Source organism: Sebastes umbrosus, chromosome 11 (genome assembly GCF_015220745.1).
Source record: "Sebastes umbrosus isolate fSebUmb1 chromosome 11, fSebUmb1.pri, whole genome shotgun sequence".
NCBI lineage: Eukaryota > Metazoa > Chordata > Actinopteri > Perciformes > Sebastidae > Sebastes > Sebastes umbrosus.
The window spans coordinates 20,815,943-20,842,274 of NC_051279.1; the positions used below are offsets into that span (position 1 = coordinate 20,815,943).

Sequence of the window (26,332 nt, forward strand, 5' to 3'; positions counted from 1 at the left end):
TGCTGGCTGTAGCTACAGTGTACAGACACGAGAGTGGTATCAATCTTTCATCTAACTCTCGCACTATTCCTATTAAAGCTTCTTCATCATCCAGAGCTTCGACTCAAAAAAGGGTGTTAGACATTTTTTTGTCTTCGCCCGTCCCTTACTTTTATTATCTTTTAGCTATCTTTTTTTTTTGTTTTAAAGGTGCTCTATACGATATCCAGAGCATTAATATAGCAGCAAACAACTATTTGTTGCTATATTATTTGCTGCGTAAAGATATAGAGGAGTAATGTCTACCTGAGCAGAGAACGAAGTCACTCTCCCTCTGTGTGTGTTGTAATCCAAGTTTCTCTGTGCTTTGTTAGCCGGGCTTTTAGTGCATGTGAGCGTGCCCCACTGGCTAGCTAATGCCCGCCGCTCTGCGCTGCGCTCATACGGCGGTTACAACTGATAACGCCGTCCCGACCGATGGCGACGTCGCGGAAACGTAGCACCCACCCTCTGGTTCCCCCCGAAGGGTAAACACTGTTAGCTCTGTCAGCACTGTTGCTTCCACTACCAGCCGTGTGGAGGCAACAGATATGCTCCCAATTTTGCATTTAGCACCTTTAATAAAGTAATTTAATAATACTTTAAACAGTTTTGGGGGATTCTGTCAAGCCCTGTTTTGGCATTGATGTCATAATGTCAACATATTTAAAAACATGCTCAACTTACACCCTATCTGTTCCGTTCTTGTCTCTACAATCGTCTTTACTACTGAACTCTCTGGTATTCATTAGTCATCTGTCTTACACAACAAAACAGGAAGCATTTCCAACATGTCGGTGTAAAAAAGCGAGAGGAGAAATGGCCAGGAAGGAACAGGCCATCTCAGGTCAATCACCGGAAATCACATTCGCTCATCGGGGGGTTGATGATATGCTGATTCATCTCAACTGAATTATTTAACAATGCTGTAAAACTTAAAGAGATGACGATTATATGACAAACACACAGATGCCTATGAATGATTAATTGATGTGAAGTAAGAAAAAAAGCAGACTCATCCTGCTTCAGTGGCAGAACTCTGTCCATGGTGCTGGAATAAGAGAGACTAGTGAACCACTTCACTGTTGCCACCACGCACTGAAAATCACTGTTTTACAGCAAGCCTTTCGGAAAATTCTAGTTATTCCAGTGAACACAGTAAATCACATGTATAGGCAAATATTCAGCTTGTATCTTTGTTTCTCGAGCACAAATTTTGACTTGTCATAGTAGGAAAAGCACAGGTGTTACTAATAACATTAACGATGGCTCCTTTCTGTTCAAGTGAACCAGCATGCACTGTATCGGGGACCTGAAGACAAAGCAGCTAAATGGAATTCAGCCATCATTCATTTCATTATTTACACCTGTGATGTGTGAAAAAGGCCTATTGCTTTAATCATCACATCACACTACTTTATGGATGATACATTACCTCATTGTTGTTGGGTAGGATTAAATCCAAATAGTGTATTTACAATATAATGGCATTGGAGAAAACACTGAAAGCATTTTTTTTTTATCAAGGACAGTTCAATATTAAATCTTCAGGTATCTCACAAATTTAAACAATTAACCTTTATATTGTAGTTTATAGATTCTAGTTCGTCATAGCAACAGGCCCTTTTCTCAGCAGACATTTTGATATGTCATTGCAGGACAGGTGTGGTTAAAGGAACAGTAGGTAACATTTTGGTGGATCTATAAGCAGAAATGGAATATAATATTCATAACTATGTTTTCATTAGTGTATAATCTGCTGAAACTAAGAATCCTGTTTTCGTTGGCTTGGAATGAGACGTTCACATCTACATAGGGAGCGGGTCCTATTCATGGAGTCCGCCATGTTGCTCCGCCATGTTTCTAGAGTAGCCCAGAACGAACAAATCAAACACTGGTTCTAGAGAGAGCTAGTAGTTGTCCGTCACGCTTGTGAAACTGCGGTAACTTGAGCTGCTGAGTGCAAAACCGTCGTACCGCCGGCCGCCATCTGACATCTCCTAAAGTAGTGTTATTATGTTAAGGATGGCCTCTGAGTGAGGTGAACGGCGTTACCATGGTTTTGCACTCTGTGGCTCATGTTACCGCAGTCTTGGAAAGGGAGGAGTGAGCGCAGGAGTACTCAGTTGATTGCAATCTGCAACCACACCACTAGATGCCGCCAAATCCTACACACTGCACTTTTAATTTTTGTTTTAATCTCATATCAAAGGCTTCATAGGGTGCCTCATTTTGCAAATTTTTTTTGTCCAAATAACACAAATCAATACCGTATTCAACTGATTCTTAACTCTGTTGTACATTGTGACTTTACGCAGTTACATAAGCCAGTATTCAAAGACATTTTTTTTTTTTTACAAATGACTTTCCTGTCTGTGTGCTCTCTTAACCTTATCATATAGAGGACTGTTCTATGTTAAATGTGTTAATAAATCATATGTCTGTGATGTAGGGCATGTGAAAGGTGAAAGTATGCGCTCTCTAGTTTGGTTGTAAGTTCTCTACCACCGGTATCACTATCATGTTTCCTGATAGTGATACCTAGCAGCACTCCAGATATCAGTTATGTAACTGATAGATTTGTATACATTGTGATTGGGGTTTCTCAGTGTACGTAGGAAGCAGACGCTGACCTAAAATAGTCTCAGAAGATGCAGGTGTAGGATCAGCAACATGTGGTGGTTTAGATATTTCATGCCTGCATGTGTATTTTTTCATTGAGGGGAAGCCTCCGTGGTTTAATTGGCATCTGTTCCCCCAGAATCCCACTGGAGTGTGGCCGAGTAATGCTCTTATGCTTCGGTATGCATAATCTCATATATTCACATTGTGAGCGTAATACAATTGAATAGCACTGAATCCTCATAAATGACTCATATGCTGCACCAGCACTGACCCCTTTGGTATATTTAGCTTCAAATGGTCACATCACATTAGATACAACCCATATACCGATTCAACACACTCCGTAAACATTCCTTAAATGCTTTAGTGTGCCGCCGTGTCCTGATTTACTCAAATGGCATTACTTTGGGTCGCAGCCAACTGGCATTGATCATGATTGGTAACACCATGTTCCCGCTCTTAGAATAGCCCTCTGTATCGCACATCTTTCCAGCTTAGTGAACTGGGTGAAAGAGTTCAGCAATGAATCAAGAAAGTTAGGAAATAATTGCTTTGAAATCATTAATAATATGGCTTCCTCTTTATCGTGAGTCATGGGTTGCCTGCCTCAGCATTTCTGAGTGTTTGTTATAATAAAGGATAAATAGCATAAGTGCCCATTCATCAGCAACTCAGCAAATGAGAAACAAAGCTGAGATGTTAAACAATCCTGATGCAGTGTTAAATATTCCACAGCTGTTCCCCAGGAATGTGCAGTGCGGCCCAGCGTCTCAGCCACCCACACACACACACATGCACACAAACTGTACACACACATGTACACAGCTGTTGCCGGGGGATTTACCATGGGGGGGTGTTTTCCAACAAGACTGTACTGTATCATGAAAAGACAAGCAGATCTTACAGTCAAAAACATCAACTGCAGCAGAACAAGTGTGTGTTTTACCCTCCGCTGAGCATAGCAATGATTCTTTACCACCAGGGCACAAGATCATGTTTCTTTGTGCGGGCTCGGACAGCTGCCTGTCCTGTTCACGTCAACATCCGAACAACTTAACTCATGCAGGAACAATCCATACTAATACTAACAGGGCAAAGTGCAAAGGTTCCCTTTGCTCGCGTCATCGCTGTGGGGCACTTCCAAGGAAAATGCTTCACTTACTCATTTATGGTTAGTTTATCAGTGATATCAACTTAACCCAGAGATACCAGCCAACAATGTCAGTTGATTGTTCACAGTGCAAAACTTTATTCTCATTGAAATCTAAAAATGTGGCATTTCTCAGTCATTCAGTGTCATTTCACTGTGGATAAGCTTTAATATTGCAGATATTCTATTGCATTATTAAAGAACAAATCATTTCAGAACTTATTTATCTGGCAAAACTTGTGTTGTGCTGTATTGTATTTGTTTTGTATTTCTTGCTACTATTCCAAGTGATCAGAATTGAATTGAATTAAAAAATTGTCATATCATCTTACGGGAACACAATAAGATAGTTATTGATAACAATGATTTAAACATATAGAATGAACTAAAGTGACCAGGTGTTTTCAGCTACAGAGATGCCTGTTGCATGTAAACTGTTATTACCCTGTTGTTAGCCACTTCGTACTACATTGTACGGTGTGTTATGTATATAGGTTTGGAAGCAGTTTGCATTCCATATGCAAGTTATTATATGCATCCCTGTGTTATTTACAGTTATTTTCTTTAGGATATTCTGTTTATTTTATACAGAACCACTAATTCACCAGACGGTTGTTCATAAGGAATGTGGTTGTGTTGGTGGAAATAAAGAATTTGAATTGAGACATTTGTGTGATTCTGATCGATCACCTGCAGCGGGTTATTAATTAAGAGAATCCAGCACAGCAAGAGAAGCAACACCTTCTTCACAACAGATAAATAATGTGTTATACTCTACAACATGTATATAAATTATAAATATTGACTTGCATATAGAGTGCCTTGCTGTGGAATGCTCATTCTAAACATTTTTAACTCAACATCTGCTTATCATAGCTATTTAATAAACATTTCTTCAGATATTTGGCATTACAGTGTGGTCCGTTTCACCCATTTACCATAACATAATGTTCTATTCACAATAAAAAGGGGAAAAATATCATAAAACAAGCTTTAAAAGTCTAGTGTCTACACCTTATCTGATGACATTTCTTATCTCAAACATTAAGGAAATTATAGATTCGAGGTATCAGATAAACCATTGAACCAGGAAGACTCCAGATACGGTGCTCCTGCTGTGTATATAAAAGTACCTTTGGCTTCCTCGGCGGCAATGTGTTACATCAAACGCTCACAAGGATGAAAATGATTTTATTGGTTTCGGTTTTTTCCCTGGTGGATCAAAATACTTCCCTGTGTTAGTGTTGACATAGCTACAAAGGCTTTACATGATCCAGGTTTCGGTCTAATAAAACCTTTCCTGGTCCTAAAAATAACCTCTGGGTCTTTTAATTGCACTGATAGATCCACAATGTGTTTATGATAAAGTAAAACTCATATCTGTGTAATCAGTGGAGAAGCATGCTATCACTATAGTTGGCCAGTAGATGGCCTCTGGCTACTATAAACTCAGACTAGAACAGATCTCACTCTCATATATGGCATTTAATGTTGATGAAAAAGTGTCATCTGATGACATCTCCTATTCAACACTTGCTGCTCTGATTTACATCTTCAGCAAACTGTCATTATGTTTATAGATATACCAATATACTAATTATATTGCCCAAAAAAATCAGTGGAAGTGTTTTGTTTTAGGATTTTCCCTGAAATTAAAATACTGCATGCATTACCAACAGAATCAATACTTTTATATAATATTTTACCAATAATACTTAATACCTTAGATATCTGAATGCAGGACTTTTAATGGACTAGTTTGACATTAAGGTGTTGCTATTTTTACTGAAGTAAATGATACTTGTCCCACCAATGTTGCACAGTAAGTCAGTGGCCGGTGGGAGAAAACGTTGTCAGACAGTCTAGGAAGCTGAGGAAGAGTTCATATATCTTCTTCATGTCAGCATAATTAGAGAATATGTATAAATGTAACTACACATGATGATATTAATCAGAGGTTTCTCTCGACTGTGTTATGTCACAACAACAACAGTCAGGATGGTGGGAGTGTAACAGACTAGCAGAAACTATATTTGGTACCCTAAAAAAACTAAATTATGATTTAACCTCTGGTGGAAGGATATCAAATAATTTACAAGTAGTAATACCACAGTGTAGAAATACTCCATAAGTCAAAATTCTACTCAAGTAAAAGCACAAAAGTATTAACATCAAATACTTTAATTACTGAACATAAAAGTACTCACTATGCAGAATGGCCCAATTATTGTATCATTGGATTATAAATATCAATGCATTGATGTGTACATCACTTAAATGTTGCCGCTATACTCTAAAAGTTTGGATAATTTTAATTACTTTATCCCCCCAATAAAAAGTTGTGTCCTATCTTAACCTATAAAAACACATCATCATTTTTTTTATTGATTTTATTTTGTATTATTAATCAGCATCTAAAAAATTAACTTGTAATTAAAGTAAACAAATAAACTTAGTGCAGTGAAAAGTGCAATATTCCCCTCTGAGATTTAGTGGAGTAGAACAATAAAATAGCAGAAAATGGAAATACACAAGTATACCTCATAATTACAAAATGTTTCCGCAACTGGAAAAACATAAATGATGCTCTAATGTTCTGACTCAATGACAAAAAATCTTCTTGAATATTTTCTGGCATGAAAGTTAAACAAATGTTTGGGGTTGTATAAACTGTAAGAGTAATCTTAGACATTTATATAAATAAAAAATAAAACTAGATTAAAAATGAAACACAACAGAATCTTTTCTTTTGTTCATTAAACACCATGTAGTGGTGAATTATTGAATTATTATTTGACCCCGTTTATACATCATTATAGCTTTAGGATGTAAAGTTGATAAGGTGTCATAAAGTGGCAAATTATTACAACAGGCTCTATTTCAGTATTTTAAATGTTGGAAGTATTTTTCTTTTTTTTTTCAAAGGTCTTTTTATTAATTGTCAATAATCAATAGAACAGTCACTGTACAGAGAAAGTTAATTTTTGTTTTTCTGAACAACACTCACCTGTGACACAACACATCAATCAATCATACCTGACAACAACATACACACAGACAGCCACAGCTGGCCACAAAGGACCTAACTGATTCTCAATCATGGATACATCAAATTCAAATTGTAGAGAATACAACACAGGGAGAGTATCCGCAAAGTCATGAAATAAGAAGAAGAGAAACATTGTTTTTAATTAAAATGTATATATATATACACACACATACATACACACAGACATATATATATAAAAATAGAAGAAAAAATAATAATAATAATAAAAATATGAATGATAATGAATAAATAAATTAAATAAATTTAAGAAAGGAAAAAGAAGATACTACTACTGGCTACTCAGAGGGTACTGTAGTGGGCTTCTCAATAAATGTCAACTATTTTGTACTATTGAACTATTTGTATTCTTATAATAAAATGATAGGTATATAGGCAGTGAAAAGTGTAATATAGTGATAATATAGTGATAATATAGTGATAATATAACGGAATGCTCTCCCCCTTCCCTTCCCACCACCAGATCAATGCAATGCAATGCCTGGTGGGTACTGAAGTCTTCCCAACACAAAGACGAGCAATGCTCGCAACGCCCACAGAGCAGCTGCATCCTGCACCGAGAACTACCGGGACCGAGATGCCCAGCTTGGAGGGATGGTTTCCGGTAAGTGCGTAAAAATGTTTGGACCGGTCGCTGGAAGAGAGGGGGGAAAGTGTGAGGAAGGCGAGGAAATGACTGGGCTGCTATTCTTACATCGTCTGTAACTAATTTCAAAGGAGGAGGAGGAGGAGGAGGAGGAAGAGCCAGGAGAGAGGTAGGCTATAATGTGATCAGTGAGGTCATGGAGGGAGTTTGGAGGGAAGATTTCTGCGCAGACAATAACCTAAGTTGCGCTCCAACTTGGCCGATACAAAACAAGCCGGCATCTCGCGTAAAATGCGCGTTTGCATCGCAGCATCGCCTGTAAATATGTTGCTTTTCTGCACATCCTTGGTGCCATATAGGATGAATGTTCAGTTGCTGCTGTTTCAACCTCCTGCAACTCCATTTTCCCACTGATCTCTGTGCACAGGCGTCCATGCACAACAAAGGATGCGTGTGTGTGATCTCCGGGATGTAGATGATGGTGTGTGTCGATGTTTGTAGTCGGATGTCAGGAGGGGGATGCACCGTTAAAGCTCTGTGTGATGCAGCTTTCTGTTTCCATTACGGTGCATTATGTTGTGGAAAAAAAAGACATTTGCAGGCCTCTAGAAACGATTTTCCTTCCTGCATGTTGTCTGCACTGCAGCCATCTGAGAGGAAAAGAGGGATGCTGCTGCTAGAATAAAAAAAACTGGTCTGTTTCCAAATCAGTTTCATTTCTGAGGCGCAGATTTACGCATAAAGATAGAAGCGTCAAAGTAGGCTAATAATAATTAGCTCATTTAAAAAGGTTGCCTCTATCCACTTTAAGGCTTATCTACATGTAGGCCTATAGATGTTAAAAGCAAGTGACTTAAAAAAAATATGAACAACAGCAAATCCCACATAGGCTATAATAACAAATCCCACCTTTTTTGAATGTTATATTTAAAAAATTGTACAAAACGTCGCAAAAAAAATGGTTTTGTGCTTTTATTTTGAAGCGTTTTGGCCGGATGTTGCCGTCGTGCACGCTGCTGGGTGGTTTGACCTCGCGCTCCTCTCTTCAGTCACTCAGCAGCATCTTGAGTCCACTGGCGCGAGATCCGCTCGCGGAGAAGAGGAGGGAGGCAGGTCTCCACACACACACACACAGGGCTGCGGTTTCTCCTCCTCCTGCCTGGAGTCCCGGTTTCTCCTCCTGCCGGGAGTCCCGGTTTCTCCTCCTGCCTGGAGTCCCGGTTTCTCCTCCTCCTGCAGCAGGAGTCACGGCTCTTTAATTTGATGGTAGACCGGGTCAACCTCTCAGGTAATTTACAAACAAATCTTGTCTCAAGGAAAGGAAGCGGTTAAGTGTATAATAGTCGGTCTAATCTCTGCGATGCAATTAGAAATGAGCGCTCCATTTCAATCTAATTAGGACATTTGTTGGTTTGTTTCTGGCAAAAGATGGAAGATGTGATATACTCGCCTGTTCGTCTTCCAGGAGGATGTTAGGGGCTTGCATGACTCTGATATAAAAGTGTATTTCTGCAGATGGTATATAGCAAAGCTTTTAATTGTAACACATTTGTTGTAGCCTATTACTATTCTTTAAGGAGAGTGGATTTCCTTCAAGGACATCATAAGATATTGAATGCCATAATAAGGAACATACTGTAGTTCATTCACAGAGTAGGCTGACACACTTTCTTTGCCAGAAAACCTACAGATAGAAGCTCCTTTTAAGTGTGTGTTGTTCATAATTATTGTTTACTGTATACATCTCTTTTTATTGTATTTATTCCAATGAGTGTCCACATTAAAGGGGAACACCACCTAAATTGAGTGTGTTCTTTTACAGTTTTAGCTCTCTAAGCTTTTGGATTTGGGAGAGAGTTCATAATGTTTTTTTGACTGTCTTAGATCATATAACATGCATGGATTTTGAAAATGGGCATAGTTCCCCTTTAATAGCCTATATGTAAAACCAGTATAGGCTACATTTGGCCCATGTATAGATATCTTAAACCTGCAGTAGTAGGCAGAATATTTTTGGCATCGTTGGGCACAAATTTCATAATAACCTTTCAGCATATTGTAATTCAAGTGTTCTGAGAGAAAACTAGACTTCTGCACCTCCTCATGGCTCTGTTTTCAGGCTTTAAAATATCTACCCCGTGACGGGAGACTCTGGCCAATCACAGGTCATTTCAGAGAGAGAGAGCGTGTTCCTATTGGCTGTTCATTCAGCGGAGGCAGCTGTCAATCACTCGCAAACTCTGATCAAACAGGTCAAACCGTAGGCAGCGCTGATCAAATATGAATCAATATTCTGTTACTGTAATGCCTATTTAGGTGAGAAAAAGGCCTTACAGTAACAGAATATTGATTCATATTTGATCATCGCTGCCTAGTTTGACCGTTTGATCGAATACGCGAGTGATTGACAGCTGCTCAGAGACGGCAGACTCCAGCTCGGCTCTGATTGGTTGTTTCCCTCCGGTCTGTGAAATCTTGCAGATGCCATTAGGAGCACCGGAGGACACCGATTCTTTTCAGATTACCTGTCTCATGCACTACTGTCAGGTGACTGTTTTATAAAAAATAACTTTTTTAACCACTGCTGCTTTAAAGGGGAACACCACGTAAATTAAATTAAACATGTTTTATTTTAGAGTTTTAGCGCTCTAGTTTTCGGATTTGGGAGAGTTATTTGTTGTTGTTAATATTTTTTGGACTGTCTTAGACCATAGGAATAACATGTATGAATTTTGAAAGTAGTTCCCCTTTAATAGCCTATATGTGAAACCAGTAAGCTACATTTGTTCCCACTGGCTAATAGTCTGGTCAGGTGTCTCCTCTCCTTCTTGAACCTGCGTCTCTTCTCCTAAGCAGTAACATGCATTTCCTCTGGTTTCATCCGCCCGTCGCGTAATAGCTCCTGAAGTTAATTTTCTCTTCTGAGAAAAAAGAAATGCTGCCTCATGCCTTGTGTTGTAGCTCTTTCCACTTCCCATTGGAAGTCCTCCCCCCGACCCCACCACCACCCCCTTTCTTTAATGGACCATTAAGAGGCAACCACCGATGGTTAAGCTGTCGACTGGGCCTGATTGATTCAGTTCGACCACAGATGAGACTGCTCCGTGCCTGAGATTCCTCCGGAGCTCTCAGTTAAATGTCTCTTCTCCACCCCTCCACCCTACTTCAAGCTGGGAGTATATAGAGGTGAATAGCCTGGCTTTAAGGAGCAAGATGTAAAGTGAGAAACCATATGCACCATGTCAATGCTAGTTGTGTGTGTGATCTTCAGCATAGTAACATGGTGGTAAGTCATCCCTGCAGTGCAGTCTTCACACAGGTGGAGGGTGTGTGATGAAGAAAAGTTAAGCAAAGGCGAGGAGCATTTTGGGTTCGTTGTAAAAAAGAAAAAAAAAGAAAAAGTGGGCCACCGGTCCCTGTGGTGAATGATGCTTTTCTGGGGCAGGCTCGGTGATGACGCTCACCCGGCCCGGATTGGGAACAGACACCCTTGTCCATCCATTTCGGAGAGAGAGGGGTGCAGAAACGGTGCTGCTCGGATACACGCTGCAGAGAGACTGCAGGTGTGACTTTGCTTTCCAAACAGCAGCCACTTTTTTTTCTGATCTACACATCTATCATTGATGCGTCTCTGGAGCAGCAGGCCTGTAAGTATACTCCAGCTCAGTCCACCTGACTCAGGACCTATTGAATCAGCTATGAACCATCTCGGTGTTACTTGTTACTTTTTTATTTTAGTTCTAAAGTGGGGAGTTAATCATTTTCCTCCACTGACTTGGCAGCTTTTTGTGCCCAAAAACCCGAGCCCTGGAGTGAGAAGAGCGCTGCTATTTAAAGATGGCACGACCCAGCCAGCTGCTGCCATTTCCGCTCCCATCGTAATTGAATCAGCGCTAGTAGAGTGCGCCAGTGAGGGTGTGTGCGCCCCAAAGAAGATTATACAGTCGGGACATCTAGGGCGGTCTGTAGCGGCCACTTTCACATACCTGACTGGTGGCTCCTATTCCCAGTGAATGTGTTTGTGGGACGGAAGCTGGGAAGAGCACAAAAATCCCAGTTGGTATCATCCACGAAAAAGGATGTGGGTTTGTAATAAGAGTTTGCAGATTATAGTATGAGTAGTGATTGATGAGGCAACTTTCTGACTCAGTTATTTACTCCTCTGTAAGAATATTTAAGCCCCAGTCGGGTGTTTTATGTCATTATTGGTTGTGTGCGTCATGTCTTCTTCGATTTGTTTGCCCAACACTGTGAAGTGACTCGCGGCAGCTGTCAAAGGCTTCAGAGGAAAATATCTTTCACGATGGTGCAGACGCTGAGCGAACAGAGCGTCCTGCGCAGTTTTGGACAGACTCATCACTTCCATATTGATCTGTTCCGAGAGCAGGGAGAGGGTTAACAACTCAAAAGGGAAGTAGGCCATCAACATCCCTTTTTCATGGGCACATTCTGAGACTGGCTGACAGAAACAGCAAGTGAAACAGAGCGATATTTGATCGTGGAATGTATCTCCTTAAGCCAGTTCTTTCTTTTTTGGATAGTCTGTGTTGTAGTTAACATGCAGCGATGCATGCAAGGAGTGTTATGCATATGAGGTTGTGGCTGAAATGGTGGAAAACTCTTGTGTTTGCAGCTCTACCCCCTCACCGCCTCAAATCCGCTCGTACTTTTCAGACACCAAAGATATTTTCTCTTTCCCCGGATGGAGCGAAACGCTCACCACTCAGCTCGATTATTTTGAGTCATTCAGCCAAGGCTGTGGCACTGGGCGGGAGTGTAAAAAAATTCATCTCCGACCACGGATACATCTGCCTCCTCTCAGTGGTGTCAGGGTCCTCCTGCTCCAGTCTGTTTGGACGGCTGTACTTAGAAAACTACAGTACTTTAAAGCCCATTTCCTATATGTTTTAGGCAGGATTATTGACCTGTTTGATGTCCAGGTGTCGTTACTCTGGCTTCTTCTTTTGATAGGGAAGCTCACCTTTGACCCTGCCAGTAAATTGATCTGGAAGAGGAACAGAGAAGAATGCCAAATACAGTGTATATTTGTAAAGTATTAGATAGGAAACCGTTCGTCTATTTGTGCGTCACAACGCCGTACAGTCACACAGACGTCACTTTACTTCACGGCAGGACATTGATCATTGATTACATTAATAGTCTTGTCAAAGGGCCTCCTGTGGCCTGGACACCATCAGAATCTAAAGGCGCTTTTGCTCTTATCTTGCCATTCGTTGAAAACGACGTTTGCCCGCAAGACAAGGATGCTGCAATTTGGTTAAACCAGTAATTCACAGAACTGTAAGCTGATATGGAGGCCCATTAAACCACCAGAAGGATTGCATTGCATTGAAATTCATCGGAACTGTTGAGAGGAACTGAAGGAATTTTGTGGGTAGTTTTATAACCAGCATTTTTTTTTTTAAATCTCATGTCATTTGCTTTTTAGTTTCTCATGCAAAGCAAATGTCTGTGCTTGTTTTTCTCCATTGCCCCAAAAGATGTGGCTTTTTATTGCAAAGAATGGTCAACTTGCAGTCCAGTGTGTTATGATGCCGCGAAGTCTCGGGCTGCAGCTGCCAGCTAATGATTATTTAAATTCAAACTTAAATCAAAGGGCCACTGACGCACGTGTGGTGTAGAATATGCAGGAAAAAGAGTTCATTGTCCATGCAAAGTTTCTGTCTTTATTATGATTTATTTCTCCGAAAACAAACAAGCAAACAAAAGAACAAAGAAATCACAGCTATTGCTACCTCTCTTGCTCTGGTAAAAAACCATAGGCCCATCCAGGTGCATGCTGGTCCTTCTATACCTGCCTACCTACCAGCAGGTGCCCACAGTGGTACCCAATTTGCAAACAAAACAAAATACTTATGCAAAAACTAATTATACTAAACAAGAAAATAATCAAACCAAACAAGTAACTACCAATAGAAAAAACACAATCATCTAGAATAATCAATCAAGTAATATTACTTATTATGATTTAAACAACAACTAAATGCTAACAACAAACAAATAATTTCTATAAAATTGCTGTAAATAGTGTAAAATGCACACGACAATTCCCTGGAGCCCAAGGTGATGTCTTGAAGTAGCTTAAATGTTAAAGTTACAATGATGTAGAATACAGAAAGGCAGCAGATCCTTACATATAAAAAGCTGGAACCAGCAAATGTTTAGCTTTTTTGCTCAAAAAATGACTAAACCAATCATGTGATTATTAAAAATAACATTAATTCTCTGTCAATGGACTAACCTGTTCTAGCTCTAGTTTCAGCGCTACAAGAAAGGGATCATTCACAACCTCCTGTCGCCTTTACTTCCTACAATTCATTCCCCATCCTCTTTTCTCTTTGAACTGACAAGAGCAGATGTTGATATTTCCATTCTCAACAAACGGGCACATGCGACAGGTCCAGTAGGTGCAGGAGAGTACAGTCTGCTCATTTTCACAGTCTCTTTCATGAGAACCTTTTGTGTTCCAGTCTAAGAGATGAACTGGAAGTTCAGTTCGCAACAGCCTCTCTCTGCTGATGTCAAACTCGGTCTCCTCTCTGAGTTAAATCATAGTTGACTCTGTGTTCCACCGCTCTGCTGCTCTCTGCCCCGGGGCTCTATCAGGCTGTCTTTTGCCTTTGTATTTATAAAATTAATAAACACAATTTGTTAGGTATTTGCTTTGCCACCTCAGTCAGAAACTATAATAATCAACAGCAATATATTTTTTGTTATACATAAATTGCCCACTTCAGGTGCTTAAAATGGTTTTGAAGTGATGCGCTCGGCCAACAAAAGAGTTTAATTACATTATTGAAGTGTTTTCGACGATAGCGTTTTGACTTTGGTTTACCCGTGAACAGTTTATGCCCAGTTGGAAACCAAAGGCCTGAGTGAACGCCAGGAAGCCGTTCTCCCACGAGACTTTAACACTACCGTTGTAGTGACGTAATAGATATTGACTCACACTCCAGTCATCCAGTTTTGAGGATCACTGCAGCATCATTGTCTGTTTTTAGATGACCGGAGTCTGCTGTGCTGTAGTCCACCTACTTCAAGTTTTACCAAACAGTGAGATCATCTCACACGTTGAGGCTTTATATTTTGTCTTTTGTAAGCGCCCACGCGTTCATATACACAAGGGAATGCGGATGGTTGTTGTAGCATCTCCCAGATGACGCTTAATGTCCTCTCTATGATGTAGGCTTTTAGACCTAATTTACACGCTATATTCCGCTCTATCACATGTTGTGTCAAGTGTAAATGGGATCTTATTCTCAGGCTCATTCAGGTTTAAATATGTTGGTGCTCTTTGTAGTGATGATACATGCATCTTCATGCTTTCTGTTCATGACTAACTATGATTCGTTGTTTTTCTTTTATCAGAGGGGTTAAGATGGGTGGAGCTGCCATCTTAAGCATGCTGGAGACCTGAACAAATACTGCTATACTGCTGCTGAGGACCTCAACCACCCCCACCCATGACTTTCTATAGTGTATGTATGTCTATACCTTTTTATATTCACACAGATGCACAATTAATAATGCTAAGGTCACTTATAATGAGTACAAGGCCACGCGCATCCTATGTAAGGGATAATGCACAGCTTCGCGTCAGAGTCCTGCATCACCCTGTCAGGGTTTATTTCACAACAATGACCCGCTAGCTGTACATTATCCCGCTTATTACACGGCTACTCACTTAAGAAATCAATAATTTGACACAAAAATGGTCCGCCAGAGTTCGACATCAGAACTGCGTCCATAACAACGGTCTGTTATACATAGCAACGGCATGTTATACATAGCAACGGCTGTTATACATAGCAACGGTCTGTTATAAAGAAATAACAGATCGTAGAATGCTGTGATTGACCAATCAGAATCAAGTATTCAACAAAGCCGTGTAATAATGAAAGATAAATAACTACAGCCATTAGGTTTTGGATATAATGTCCATCATAACAACAGCCATGAAAACATTGTAGATGGTAAAAATATTTCATTGTGTCCAAAATGACAAGCACTGTGCTAGTCATTTCTAAAAGCAATGCTGACACTTTTAAAAACGTGTATAATCTAGTAAAACCATATCTATACATAACGATTGATATGCTGTATTTAATATGTGGTTTCTTCAGCTAAATAGAAGTACAGTAATTACACATAGTTTGATTTTAAATTTGGCATGAAAGTGGTTAGATCCGTTTGAGTTAGATGCTTTACATACTTTTATACTGGGAATATTAATTATGGCTTTTAAGGAATTTGAATGAAACCATTTAAGACTCATGAATCCAAGACCACAGTGTTTGGAGCATCACTTGCAAAAAGGTTTGAGGAAAAACTGAATTCCTACAACAACACTGGCTTAACTTGTTTAGCTCACATTCTCAAGCTGGTGTTTGATGCTCCAACTGTTGTTTTTCAGGAACCGTTGATTGGTGTGCCCCAAACTCTGTAATGGAAAATCGTGGTGAGTACCCAGTTGCTCGTTGTGGTTTGTTAAGTGCAGTGTTAATGCTGTGTGGGAGAGCTGTAGATCCACTCATGTCGCTGTACATCCACTGTGTTTATGAGGTCTGTCTAGTCTCTGCACATTTTATGAGCCACTCAGGACTCCAGCTATATGTCTTCTCAACCTCGGGGCCTGATTGAGGATCAGTATCCCCTCCCAAAACTTGGCTTTTCAGGGTTCTCCCTGGTCGCCATAGGTATGTGTGTTGCAGAAGAGACCGCCGGGGAATATCTGTTGCGTCATTGTTTAAGTTAGGGTTGTTTTTTTTGTTAACTGCTTTGCAACAAGAGGAAGTGTTAACCTTGATGATGTGCGCTGGTGGTTTTTGGTCCACTGTCACCTGCAGCTCTTCAGTTAACCAGTTCCCTTTTGTAAAACTAATCTGCCAAAAAAGGCCATGCCCAAAAGCCCAAATGTGCGCGTAACACTTCCTGTGGTTACTTCATAATAAAAGCCTACACAATTCTCATCACTACAAGACTGAAAAACATCTACAGGTGTTGAATTTTCATTAAAGCAGTAGTTAGATATTTTGGGAAATACAGTTATTTGCTTTCTTGACGAGAGCTGGATGAGAAAACCGATGCCACATTTTCATGAAGCTTCAGGCAGCAGCCGCTTAGCTTAGCTTAGCTTAGCATTAAGACTGGATACAGGGAGAACCAGCTAGTCTGGCTCTGTACCATAAACTGTATATAAGAAGTGGACGTAATCACCGTGACGTCATCCATTGGTTTGTGGACTGCCGTTTTGAAGCCTCTAGTTTGACATTTTGGCCGTCGCCATTTTGTTTTTTTGCAACCAGAAGTGACACGAGAGGGTGGAGCTAAGTATAACCAAATGCTGAATAAGACATTTTTAGGCAACCAAAACTTTATAATTAACTTTCATGACCTGAAAACACACTGTGAAAGGGTTAAAGTTGTAAGACGAAATCACGGACAACTCCCAGACCGGACAACGCCGTGGTAACGACCTGTCAATCACAAGGTAGCCACGCCCTAAAGCATCCCCTGCTTTATGGTCTATTTGACTCTAAATGGGACCATCATTTACTAAATGAACATTATACTGTATTGAATAAGACTTGAAACTAGCGATTGAGACAATAAACTTATGTTTAGGTAATAATGAGGTAATAAATCAAGTGAGAAGTAGGCTCATTTTCTCATAGACTTCTATACAATCACACTTCTTTTTGCAACCAGAGGAGTCGCCCCCTGCTGGCTGTTAGAAAGAATGCAAGTTTAGGGCACTTCCTCATTGGCTTCGCTCCTCAGACCCGGAGGTAGCCCACTGCTACCAGCACCTCTAAAGCTCACTAACTAACACACTATATCTCATTTGTTCAATCTATTTTTAAAAATATGCGATTTATTGTTTTACAGTGGGTTATGTGCCGGATTGTTCCTTGGCTGGGTGCACTTCCTGGTGGATTTTGTTACCTTTGGACAGAACCAGGCTAGCCGTTTCCCCCTGTTTCCAGTCTTTGTGTTAAGCTAAGCTAACTAGGTAGCTTCACATTTACCGTTGAGAGGCACAAGAGTGGTATTGATCATCTCATCTAACTCTTGGCAAGAAAGCGTATTTTCCGTCATTGAACAGCATACTAACGTTTAGAAATAACTGCCTGTTCTCTTTGTACAGGCTGTATCTTTGTTTTTAACTTGCTTATCAAAGACAATGTCCATACAGATAAGCAATTAAAACCATGTCCTTAAAGAAAAATATGAGGCATCTGTTAAGACATTTGAAAAGAAGACTCATTTTCTATCATGAATGAGACTTGCAACAGTGACACGTAGCTTTGTAACACCATCCATAGGTTTCCTACTCCCCCTCATGTTGGACGGGCTGCTGTATGTTCATGTTATGTGTGTACCTGCTTCAGTCTGCTGAAGTGGCCTGGCCCAGTCTGTTATCCAGGTCAGGCCAACAGGTTCTGGGCTCATGCGGATTGGCTCAGCTCTCTCTGGAAGCCGGCCCGGTGTGGAGGCAGTATTTGGGGCACGGGGAGAGAAAAAGGAACGCTGTCGAACACACTAGCTCTCCATCTTTAGAAACAAGCTTGAGATGCAGCCAAACGCTCAGAAAACTCTGATCTATCCAGGCATAATGACACAGCTCAATGCTCCGGATTCCTCTGAGGAGCAGTCAGACAAGGTTTTCTGAAGACACAGAAACCTCAAAGGGAATCAAAGTACTAATTCAGGGGTCCAGTCTGCACTCTCTCTCTCTCTTTTCTTCTAGTTTAGAGAAAGCTGTCTCTTTTTCCTCCCTGCTCTGCCTCTCTCTCTCTGTATATTCTAGCCCCAAACAGGGCAGCTCTCCTTGGCAAACATGTTTCAAAGTCATGCTAATGCCTCCAAGACTGTTCAAATTGTGATAAGAGACTTGGAGATGTGCATGAAATGGTGTCTGGAGGCATTAAGGGAGGTGAGCGGCATGATAAACACCCTCTGTGAAAAAGAAAAACAGTAGTTGTGGCTTAATATTAGCGTGCTGGATATAGAAATGGCAGCATATGTCTGATCAACACTTGACATGTGATCCTTCATTCCTACTTTTAACAAGTTCAATGCCGTAGTAGCTGCTGGGATTCTTGTCTATTGTTCATGATCAGATGTTGAGAGGGAGCAGCATGTCACACACACTTGACCTTTTAAACAGCTCCCACAAAAAATCACGCCTCTGATTTTGATAACATTTCTCCTGATTGAGGGCATTGATTGAAATTGCTCCAATTTCCTTCAGCTCCAGACTAAATTAAGCTTTTTGTTTGTCATGTTAGACCCTATATATATCTCTCTATCTTGTGTTCTTGTCATCTCGGCGCTAGGAAGGCAAGAAAATACTGGCACCAGTGTGTGAGGCATTTATTTGTTTTCAGGGCATACAATGTGGTCTGAGGTTTTTGAGTCAAGTTTCTGGATCAGAGTGTTAAAAAGTCCTTGTTCTCTCGAGACCAGCTGCACCGCTTACATTGGAAATGCATTATTGGATGCACACATTGTACCACATACCGCAAGCACACACATTAAATTGAAAACATAACTCGTCTTTCTCCCAGGAATGGCAGGCATCTTTCAGTGAATGCTGACCTGTGCTGCGAGCCAAGGAGGGAGGGTCAGTGAGGGAGGGGGAGAGGGAGTCCAACTCCTGGAGGGAGGGAAGGTCTTAAGGAGATTGCGGGAGGGAGGGACGGACGGGGGAAGGACTGGACTGAGAGGCATAGAGGACGGGTAGACGAGAGAAACACAGAGGAGAAGAAAAGACCTGAGGTAGAGGAGACGTTGTTGAAGAGGGAGTAAGGCAGGTGCAGCCGTCCAGTGCAGTGTGCACGTTTCTGGGTGCAGGACAGGTAGAGGCCCCTCAGGGGCTGGATCATGGGACAGAGCCTTCGCGTGGAGACCCCAGCTCAGGACCCACAACAACACAACAATGGCGGTGAGTTTCTGGACTCACTCATGCACTCTGTGTGTACTTTACACAGTTATGCATTCCTCAACAGCAACAGACACAGCATGAAATTAGTTTTTCCAATGAATTAAAGAAGCAAAGAGGGGAGATAAGGGTTGGAGATTGTATAATCAACTTTGCACAGTCTCCTCTCTCTCTCTCTCTCTCTCTCTCTCTCTCTCTCTCTCTCTCTCTCTCTCTCTCTGCCCCCTCCTTCACTTCTACCACCACAAGGAATGTTAAATCATCGGGATCACGTGGATGAATCTCAGCTGTGTTTTTATACACCCGTGTGTTGCGCACTTATTTTCTTATGTTACAGTGCACAAGAAAAGTTATTTTTTCAGTAAAATTAGATGTTGTAAATGCCTTTTTAGGGATTATTGGAAATGACGATTGTGGCCGACTGTGGGAGATTTTACATAATTGTGGATCAATTCCTACATTTTTTCCCCTTTTGATTATTGCAGTTTTTCATAATACAGAGTGTAAAGTTACGAACCAAATGAATCTTTAATTATAGATCTTGACCTTGAGTTTGACAAAGTAGAAAAGTGCTTTTAAACACACAGACATTTTACCCCGCCAGCAGCATTGAGGTAGCTGTGTGGAGCAGTGTTTAGAGTGTAAACCTACAGACCAAATTCATCTTTAATTATAGATCTTGACCTTAAATTTGACAAAGTAGAAAGTAGTGAATTCATAGGACAAATTAAAATTAGGGCTGTCAATCGATTAAAATATTTAATTGCGATTAATCGCATGATTGTCCATGATTAATCGCGATTAATCGCACATTTTTTATTTGTTCAAAATGTACCTTAAAGGGAGTTTTGTCAAGTATCTAACACTCTTATCAACATGGTGGGCACATATATTTGCTTTATGCAAATGTATGTATATATTTATTATTGGAAATAATGGAAAAACATGGCAAACTCAAGCCCAACAGTGTGTCAGTGTGCTGACTTGACTATAACTTGCCCCAAACTGCATGTGATTATCATTAAGTGGGCATGTCTGTAAAGGGGAGACTCGTGGGCACCCACAAAACCCATTTTCATTCACATATCTTGAGGTCAGAGGTCAAGGGACCCCTTTGAAAATGGCCATACCAGTTTTTCCTCACCAAAATTTAGCGCAAGTTTGTATTTAACCTCCTTCCCGACAAGCTAGTATGACATGGCACCAATGGATTCCGTAGGTTTTCTAGTTTCATATGATACCAGTATCTTCACCCTAGCTTTAAAAGCGAACCCGCTACAACCTCCGAAAGATCGATTGCATTAATGCCTTAAAGAAATTAGTGCCGTGCTCTAATGGTATCCATTTGATTTACTGCACATATGATTCCACAAGAAGCAATCACAGTGATTATTATAACCTCTTTGTGTGCTGTCAGGTGGATTAAAATTCATAATATGTCCTGGCAAGTGTTAGGGTCATAACGAGGGTGGAGGTATTTCCCAACCGTCGCACCGCGTGGAAGGTGGTGTCTTATGTAAGTGATCAGGACGGCTTGGCCGGTCGGCTCCTTTAAACCAACAATCTCCTTTAGCCACATGCTCACCTGACCGGGCCTGCCATGACTCATTGAATCATGAGGTTAAGAGGGAAATCTGGCCTCTCTGGGAGATGTCTGAGAGAGAGAGCGGTAGGTCTGGCTTCAGGACGGGGGTACGTCAGAGGAACACACAAACACACACACACACACACACACACACAGTGTCACACACCCCCATGTTTCCTGACTGACTGGTATGCCTTATCTTGGCAGAGCTCCTGATTACAGAGCATGACTGCTAGAATTCTGGCCTCGTTCTGAATGGAAATAGGTTTTCTATCATCTGGATGTTTTAACAATCAGAATGTTAATTAGTTTCACTGCGTTGTACCTTGCAGCGACCGTGTTTCCATAAGCAGCACAGTGTTATCGAGTTTGAGGGGAAGAGGTTGTCTTTGTTCTCGGTCACAGAATCAGGGTGGAGTGCCGTTTCCTCCCTGTGTTTCCAGGCTGCCCAGACCCCCCCCTCCTCCTCTATAACTGTACTTTTTCTCTCTTTGTAGCCCTTTACTCCCATTCCCACAGTCACACACAGCTGTAGTGCCACCACACGCCAGACGCCTTCTCACTAAAACAATGACATGTCGGAAGAGTCTGTCTCTGTATCTGTGAGGAATAATTTGGAGTGGATCCACAGCTCTCTTGAACGTGATAATTGAATTGGATGTACTTTCCTTTTTCTTTTTCTTTTTCTGTGTGCTTCGTTGGATTGACACATTTTCTAATCAGGCGTCCTTAGCTAATGTGCAAGCCACCTAAGGATATGGTCAGTCATCTCTTTCAAGTAGACGCCCGCTGCATGGGCTGAGTCCTCTTGCGATCGTCATCGCTGCAGTGCTCCTGGAGTGTGCAGGCCTGGCTGGCACAGGCAGCTCTTATCCTGCTTCACTGCCTTCAGCTGAGCCGCTGTGTCAGAGGCTCCCTCTGACGGAGCGCTCTGCTGTGTGAGAACCTCAGTTCTGGATCACAGGCTGCCTTGAGCAACACTTAATCTGGATGTTATGGCAGCTGGTCTGAATCCTCAGATTTCTACCTCGCCAAGATAAGCTGGATTTCCATGGTGCGGACATGTCCCCTGAACCCGGAGCCTCTCTACTTGTAGTTTCGATCAGCTCTCCGCAACTTGTCCTTCTGGCGTTTTCTGCCGGGATATATACGGGATAGTTGATTTTGAATGCTTCCTGCCTCCCCATGGCGTGCTGTTTCAAGTCCCGCCACCATGGGAGCTGGACGCTTAACACCCCTCTTCCAGGTAGACTAGTGTCTGTTTTTTTTAATTAAACTTTTCAGGACATAACAACACTCCCTACTTTTTGAATTAGCAATAGTGCATGAATTTAAATTTGTTTTGGAGGTTTTACCGTCGGTCAGGCTTTTAAACACTATGCAAGCATTCGGTTCAAATTTTCCTCCGCCAGCAGCTCCGAGGTAGCCGTGTGGAGTAGCGGTTAAAGACTCCTGTCCTTCAGCTGCAAAAAACTGGGTTTGAATCCTGTGTCAGCAGCCATCCACCACGCTAAAATGTCCCTTAGCAAGATACTGAAACCCTGCCAGCTCCAGGGCTGCTGGTCCGTGGCTAGCCCTGACATCCCTGCTGTGTGTGTGTCAAACGAAAGAGTCCATCCAGGAATGATATCATTATTATTACGGTCTTTATTGGAATGCAAAGTATGCCACATCAGTGTTATGGGTATTGTGTGCGAGTGCATTGTTGTGGGAATCAGACTGCGAGGCGTTATTGTCGCAGAGACATCCTGTGTGTGTGTGTGTGTGCATGAGACTGGATGTTTTAAATCAGACCCTATTCTCTCTCCACTGGTAAATATTATGTCTGCTGAGTACTGCAGCCTTGCAAGAGTTAAACTCTCTCAGAGCTCAGCGCCCTGTCAGTTGGCCTGTCAATCACCCAGAATATATAACCATGACTGCAGAACGCCACTTAATGGAGCACTTTAAGCCTTATTCGCATCTCATAACGATTATTCTTTAAAAACCGTTTCGCTTCTTGGTTGCTTCTATGTACATGTATGTACTGTATCATGGCCGCTACTGTATGGCTGCATCCGTGTGTGTGAGCCTCTCCTCTCTATAGAGGCAGCCAGGGCCGAAAGGCTGATAAGGCACTAGTCTCCATCCAGCCAAGGAATGTGAGCACTTGACAGTGAGAAATCCTGGCCGCACGCCAGCGTCCAGACCTCTCCTGTTAACTCTGTGGATATGTGGAGGAGTCCGAGAGCTCTCAGCATCACCCTGCCAAAGCACACTCCGTCCCCGAGAAGTAACAGCTAAAGATAATAACAGCCATAATGAGCACGGCCCTCTTTACAAAGGCAGCAGATGAGCTCAGTCAGAATATTAGGACTGCCGATGGATCTATACTCTTATTTCCCGTGCAAGTCTGGATAAAACGGTTGGATTTATATTAAATTACTGCTTTTTTTTGTTTCTATAGATGATGAAGCTGAGCAGCACCACGGCACTATGGTGGGAGAGGGGGGCAACAAGGGGGACAGCACCCCTCCCCCAAAGCGTAAGGGCAAGTTCTCCACCCTCGGCAAGATCTTCAAGCCGTGGAAGTGGCGGAAGAAGAAAAGCAGCGACATGTTCAAGGAGACTTCAGAAGGTTTGTGGCGTGAACTTGTTGCGTTCGTAGCGTGAGTGAGTGCCCCCCCCCCCCCCCCCCCCCCCCCTCCTTTCTCACTGGTCATATCAGTTACATCCAGCTTTCATCAAAATTCCTCAATGCATGTGTTCCTGCCTGAATGTTACAGGCCCCTTTGGCTCTCCAAAGTGCATCTACAACAAGACAATTAGCTGCTAACAAAATATCTGCATCTTTGAATTCTGGAGCATGAAATGTGACAGATTTTTACTACATCTTTTCATTGAAAAAAGAAAACTGTGAGTAACGTAAATTCTGTTCATTGGCGGCAGAACTGGAGAGAAAGATGTCGACGCGGCGTACGCGGCAGGAGCTTATAGAACAGGGGGTGCTGAAGGAGGTCCCGGACAACGGTAAGAGTGCCTCTTGTGATCCTTGTGATCTCTCTGCACAACGGTGTCTGTATCTGACAGCAGCGGCCCCGAGGCGATCACACCCACACAGGACAGTGCAGTTAAGTCATCAAGTACATAATGGCAGGAGCACTGTCCTCCTAACCAGCAGGTGTCTGAGACATATTTATAAAAAGGCAAATTTACTTTCACCTTGCTGTTTTTTCAAAGTAATATCTGTTTAAAATGGCATGCCACTCTCCAGAGCTGAGGAAAAGTGGAACGAATTGTGCCCTGCAGCAAAATAGCTTTGAGAGGGGTGTGTGTGCAAGTGTAATGTCGGCCCCGCTGTTGCAGAAGCCCATTTATTAAACCTACAGCTGCTTCTTCATCACACCCACAAACACACACTCCAGCTACAGGGCTTGGGTTAAGGGCACCTTCCTGTTTCACTGTGGAACGTGGCTGCAACAAAAGATGATTTTCATTATCGATTAATCTGTTCATTATTGATTGTATGTATTTCTATAAAATGTGAAAAAAATGCCGCCCATCACAATACCTCAGGTCCCAAAGTGTCGACTTTTAAATCACTAGATCAACAGTTAAAAAATAATACAGTAGGTTTTCAATTTAAATAGGACCTATTATGCTCATTTTCAGGTTTATACTTCTATTTCTGGTTTCTACTAGAATATGTTTACATGCTTTAATGTTAAAAAAACACTACTTTTCTCATAGTGGCTGTGCTGCAGCACTCTTTTTACCGTCTGCCTGAAACGCTTTGGCAGGTATTATGCAAATGTGTTACTTGGTGACATCACCACGTTACGGATTAAAAGGCAGGACTTCAAGCAAGGCGTTTCAGGCAGTTCAGGAACAGTGTTTCTGTGGGGGAGAGTAACTCCCTTTGGCCTGGACTTTGGGCTTTGTAACTTTGCAGACCTTTTACATGCACAAAAAACTATATAAAACACTAAAGGAAAGTGAAAAAGAACAAAAGCACAATAGGTCCTCTTTAGATAAACCAAAGAAGAGCAGCAAATCCTCTCATCTGAGAAGCCAGAACCTGCAGATATTCTCATTTGCTTGAGAAATGACAACACAATTTAAAAAATAAAAATAAAAAATGTTGTAAGTTAATTCTATTAATCAATTAATGGATAAACCAACTAATCACATCATCACTTCTGTTGTATTAAATCAAGAGGGAGGGAACAATAAACTCCCAAAATATTCTGCAATATCAAACAAAGACATTGGCAGTATGAAATATTTTGAATAATTTAGATTGAATAAATATTTAGTGTTTCCAGCCTAGTAGCTCTCTAGACAGAGAATTTGTTTAAAGTCGTGTTTTCACAAGACGCCTTTTCTTTTGTCCAAATTGTTTCAGATGCAGACACACACAACCCGAAGCAGCTCTACGTGAAGAACGGCCACACTCTGCCTGTGAGCGCCGGGGTCGGAGGAGGTGGAGGAGGAATCGTCAGTGGTGGCAGGAGTCCGTGCAACCAGGGCAAACTCCCCTTAGAGTCAGACTTTAGGATGAACCCGGCCTGGCTCGCGCAGCCAGACGACCGCAGGGGGCGGTCTCCCTCGGACGGAGACCGCCGAGGAGCTCCGGGTTCCAGGGGTACGGGACTACTTCATGAGGATTTGCGGCGAGGGGGAGGGATGGGGTCACGTCCACACATCGAGGGCGAGTGGAAACCTAACATGGTCTGGCATGGCCAGATGGAGGAGGGCAGACGTGGCGGGCGACTTCACCCCGACGACGGGCAGAAGAGGCCTGGGCTGCAGAAGGCCCCATCGGAGGACGGCAGGAGGACTCGGCCTGCGGAAGCGGACTGGAAGCCCACGCTCCCTCGCCATGCGTCTGCTGAGGAGGGAAGGGCCCGCAGAGGTCAGTCATTTAGATCTTCCACCAATTTTTTTGAAAAGCTGTAATCACAAGATCCCTGTTGAGTTTGGTCAGGTCAAAGATAAGGTCTATATTTTACAACTTGACCTCCTTCATACATGTTTGAAGATAGAAGGTGATTCATCAGTCTACTGTCACTCTCCTGCTTATGTGCTGTCCTCCCAGATATAGACAGGCTCCTGACGGCTCCCAGGGGCCCTGTTCCAGCTTCTTATTCAGGAACATGAGGGAATAGCTCGTCCTCTCTTCTCCTCTCCTAATTAACGCGGCACGATCACTATACCCATTATTGCCCTTTAACGCTAACACTGTCAGCTCAGTGATAATTGGCGAAGACCCACAGCTAATTGATTTTACTGAAACATTACACTTTGAAAAATAACGGTGGTTTCTGCTGTTTTTTAGATCTCAGTTGTCCAGTTAT

The 26,332-nt window shown here is 41.9% G+C and overlaps 1 protein-coding gene across 12 annotated transcripts in view; it reads left to right on the plus strand.

The window, feature by feature from the left end:
* The first annotated feature begins 7,326 nt into the window (after nt 1-7,326).
* Nucleotides 7,327-26,332, plus strand: part of phactr4b (phosphatase and actin regulator 4b) — a 29,580-nt gene continuing 10,574 nt past the window's right edge. For 2 of the 12 annotated variants that reach the window (XM_037784855.1, XM_037784864.1), the window contains exons 1-6: nt 7,478-7,615; nt 14,836-14,945; nt 15,881-15,925; nt 23,443-23,613; nt 23,925-24,005; nt 25,381-25,890. In XM_037784855.1, the coding sequence (XP_037640783.1) occupies nt 15,913-15,925; nt 23,443-23,613; nt 23,925-24,005; nt 25,381-25,890 (775 nt within the window). In that variant the 5' untranslated portion in view covers nt 7,478-7,615; nt 14,836-14,945; nt 15,881-15,912. The other 10 variants (XM_037784861.1, XM_037784858.1, XM_037784859.1 and 7 more) reach the window with 10 other exon arrangements.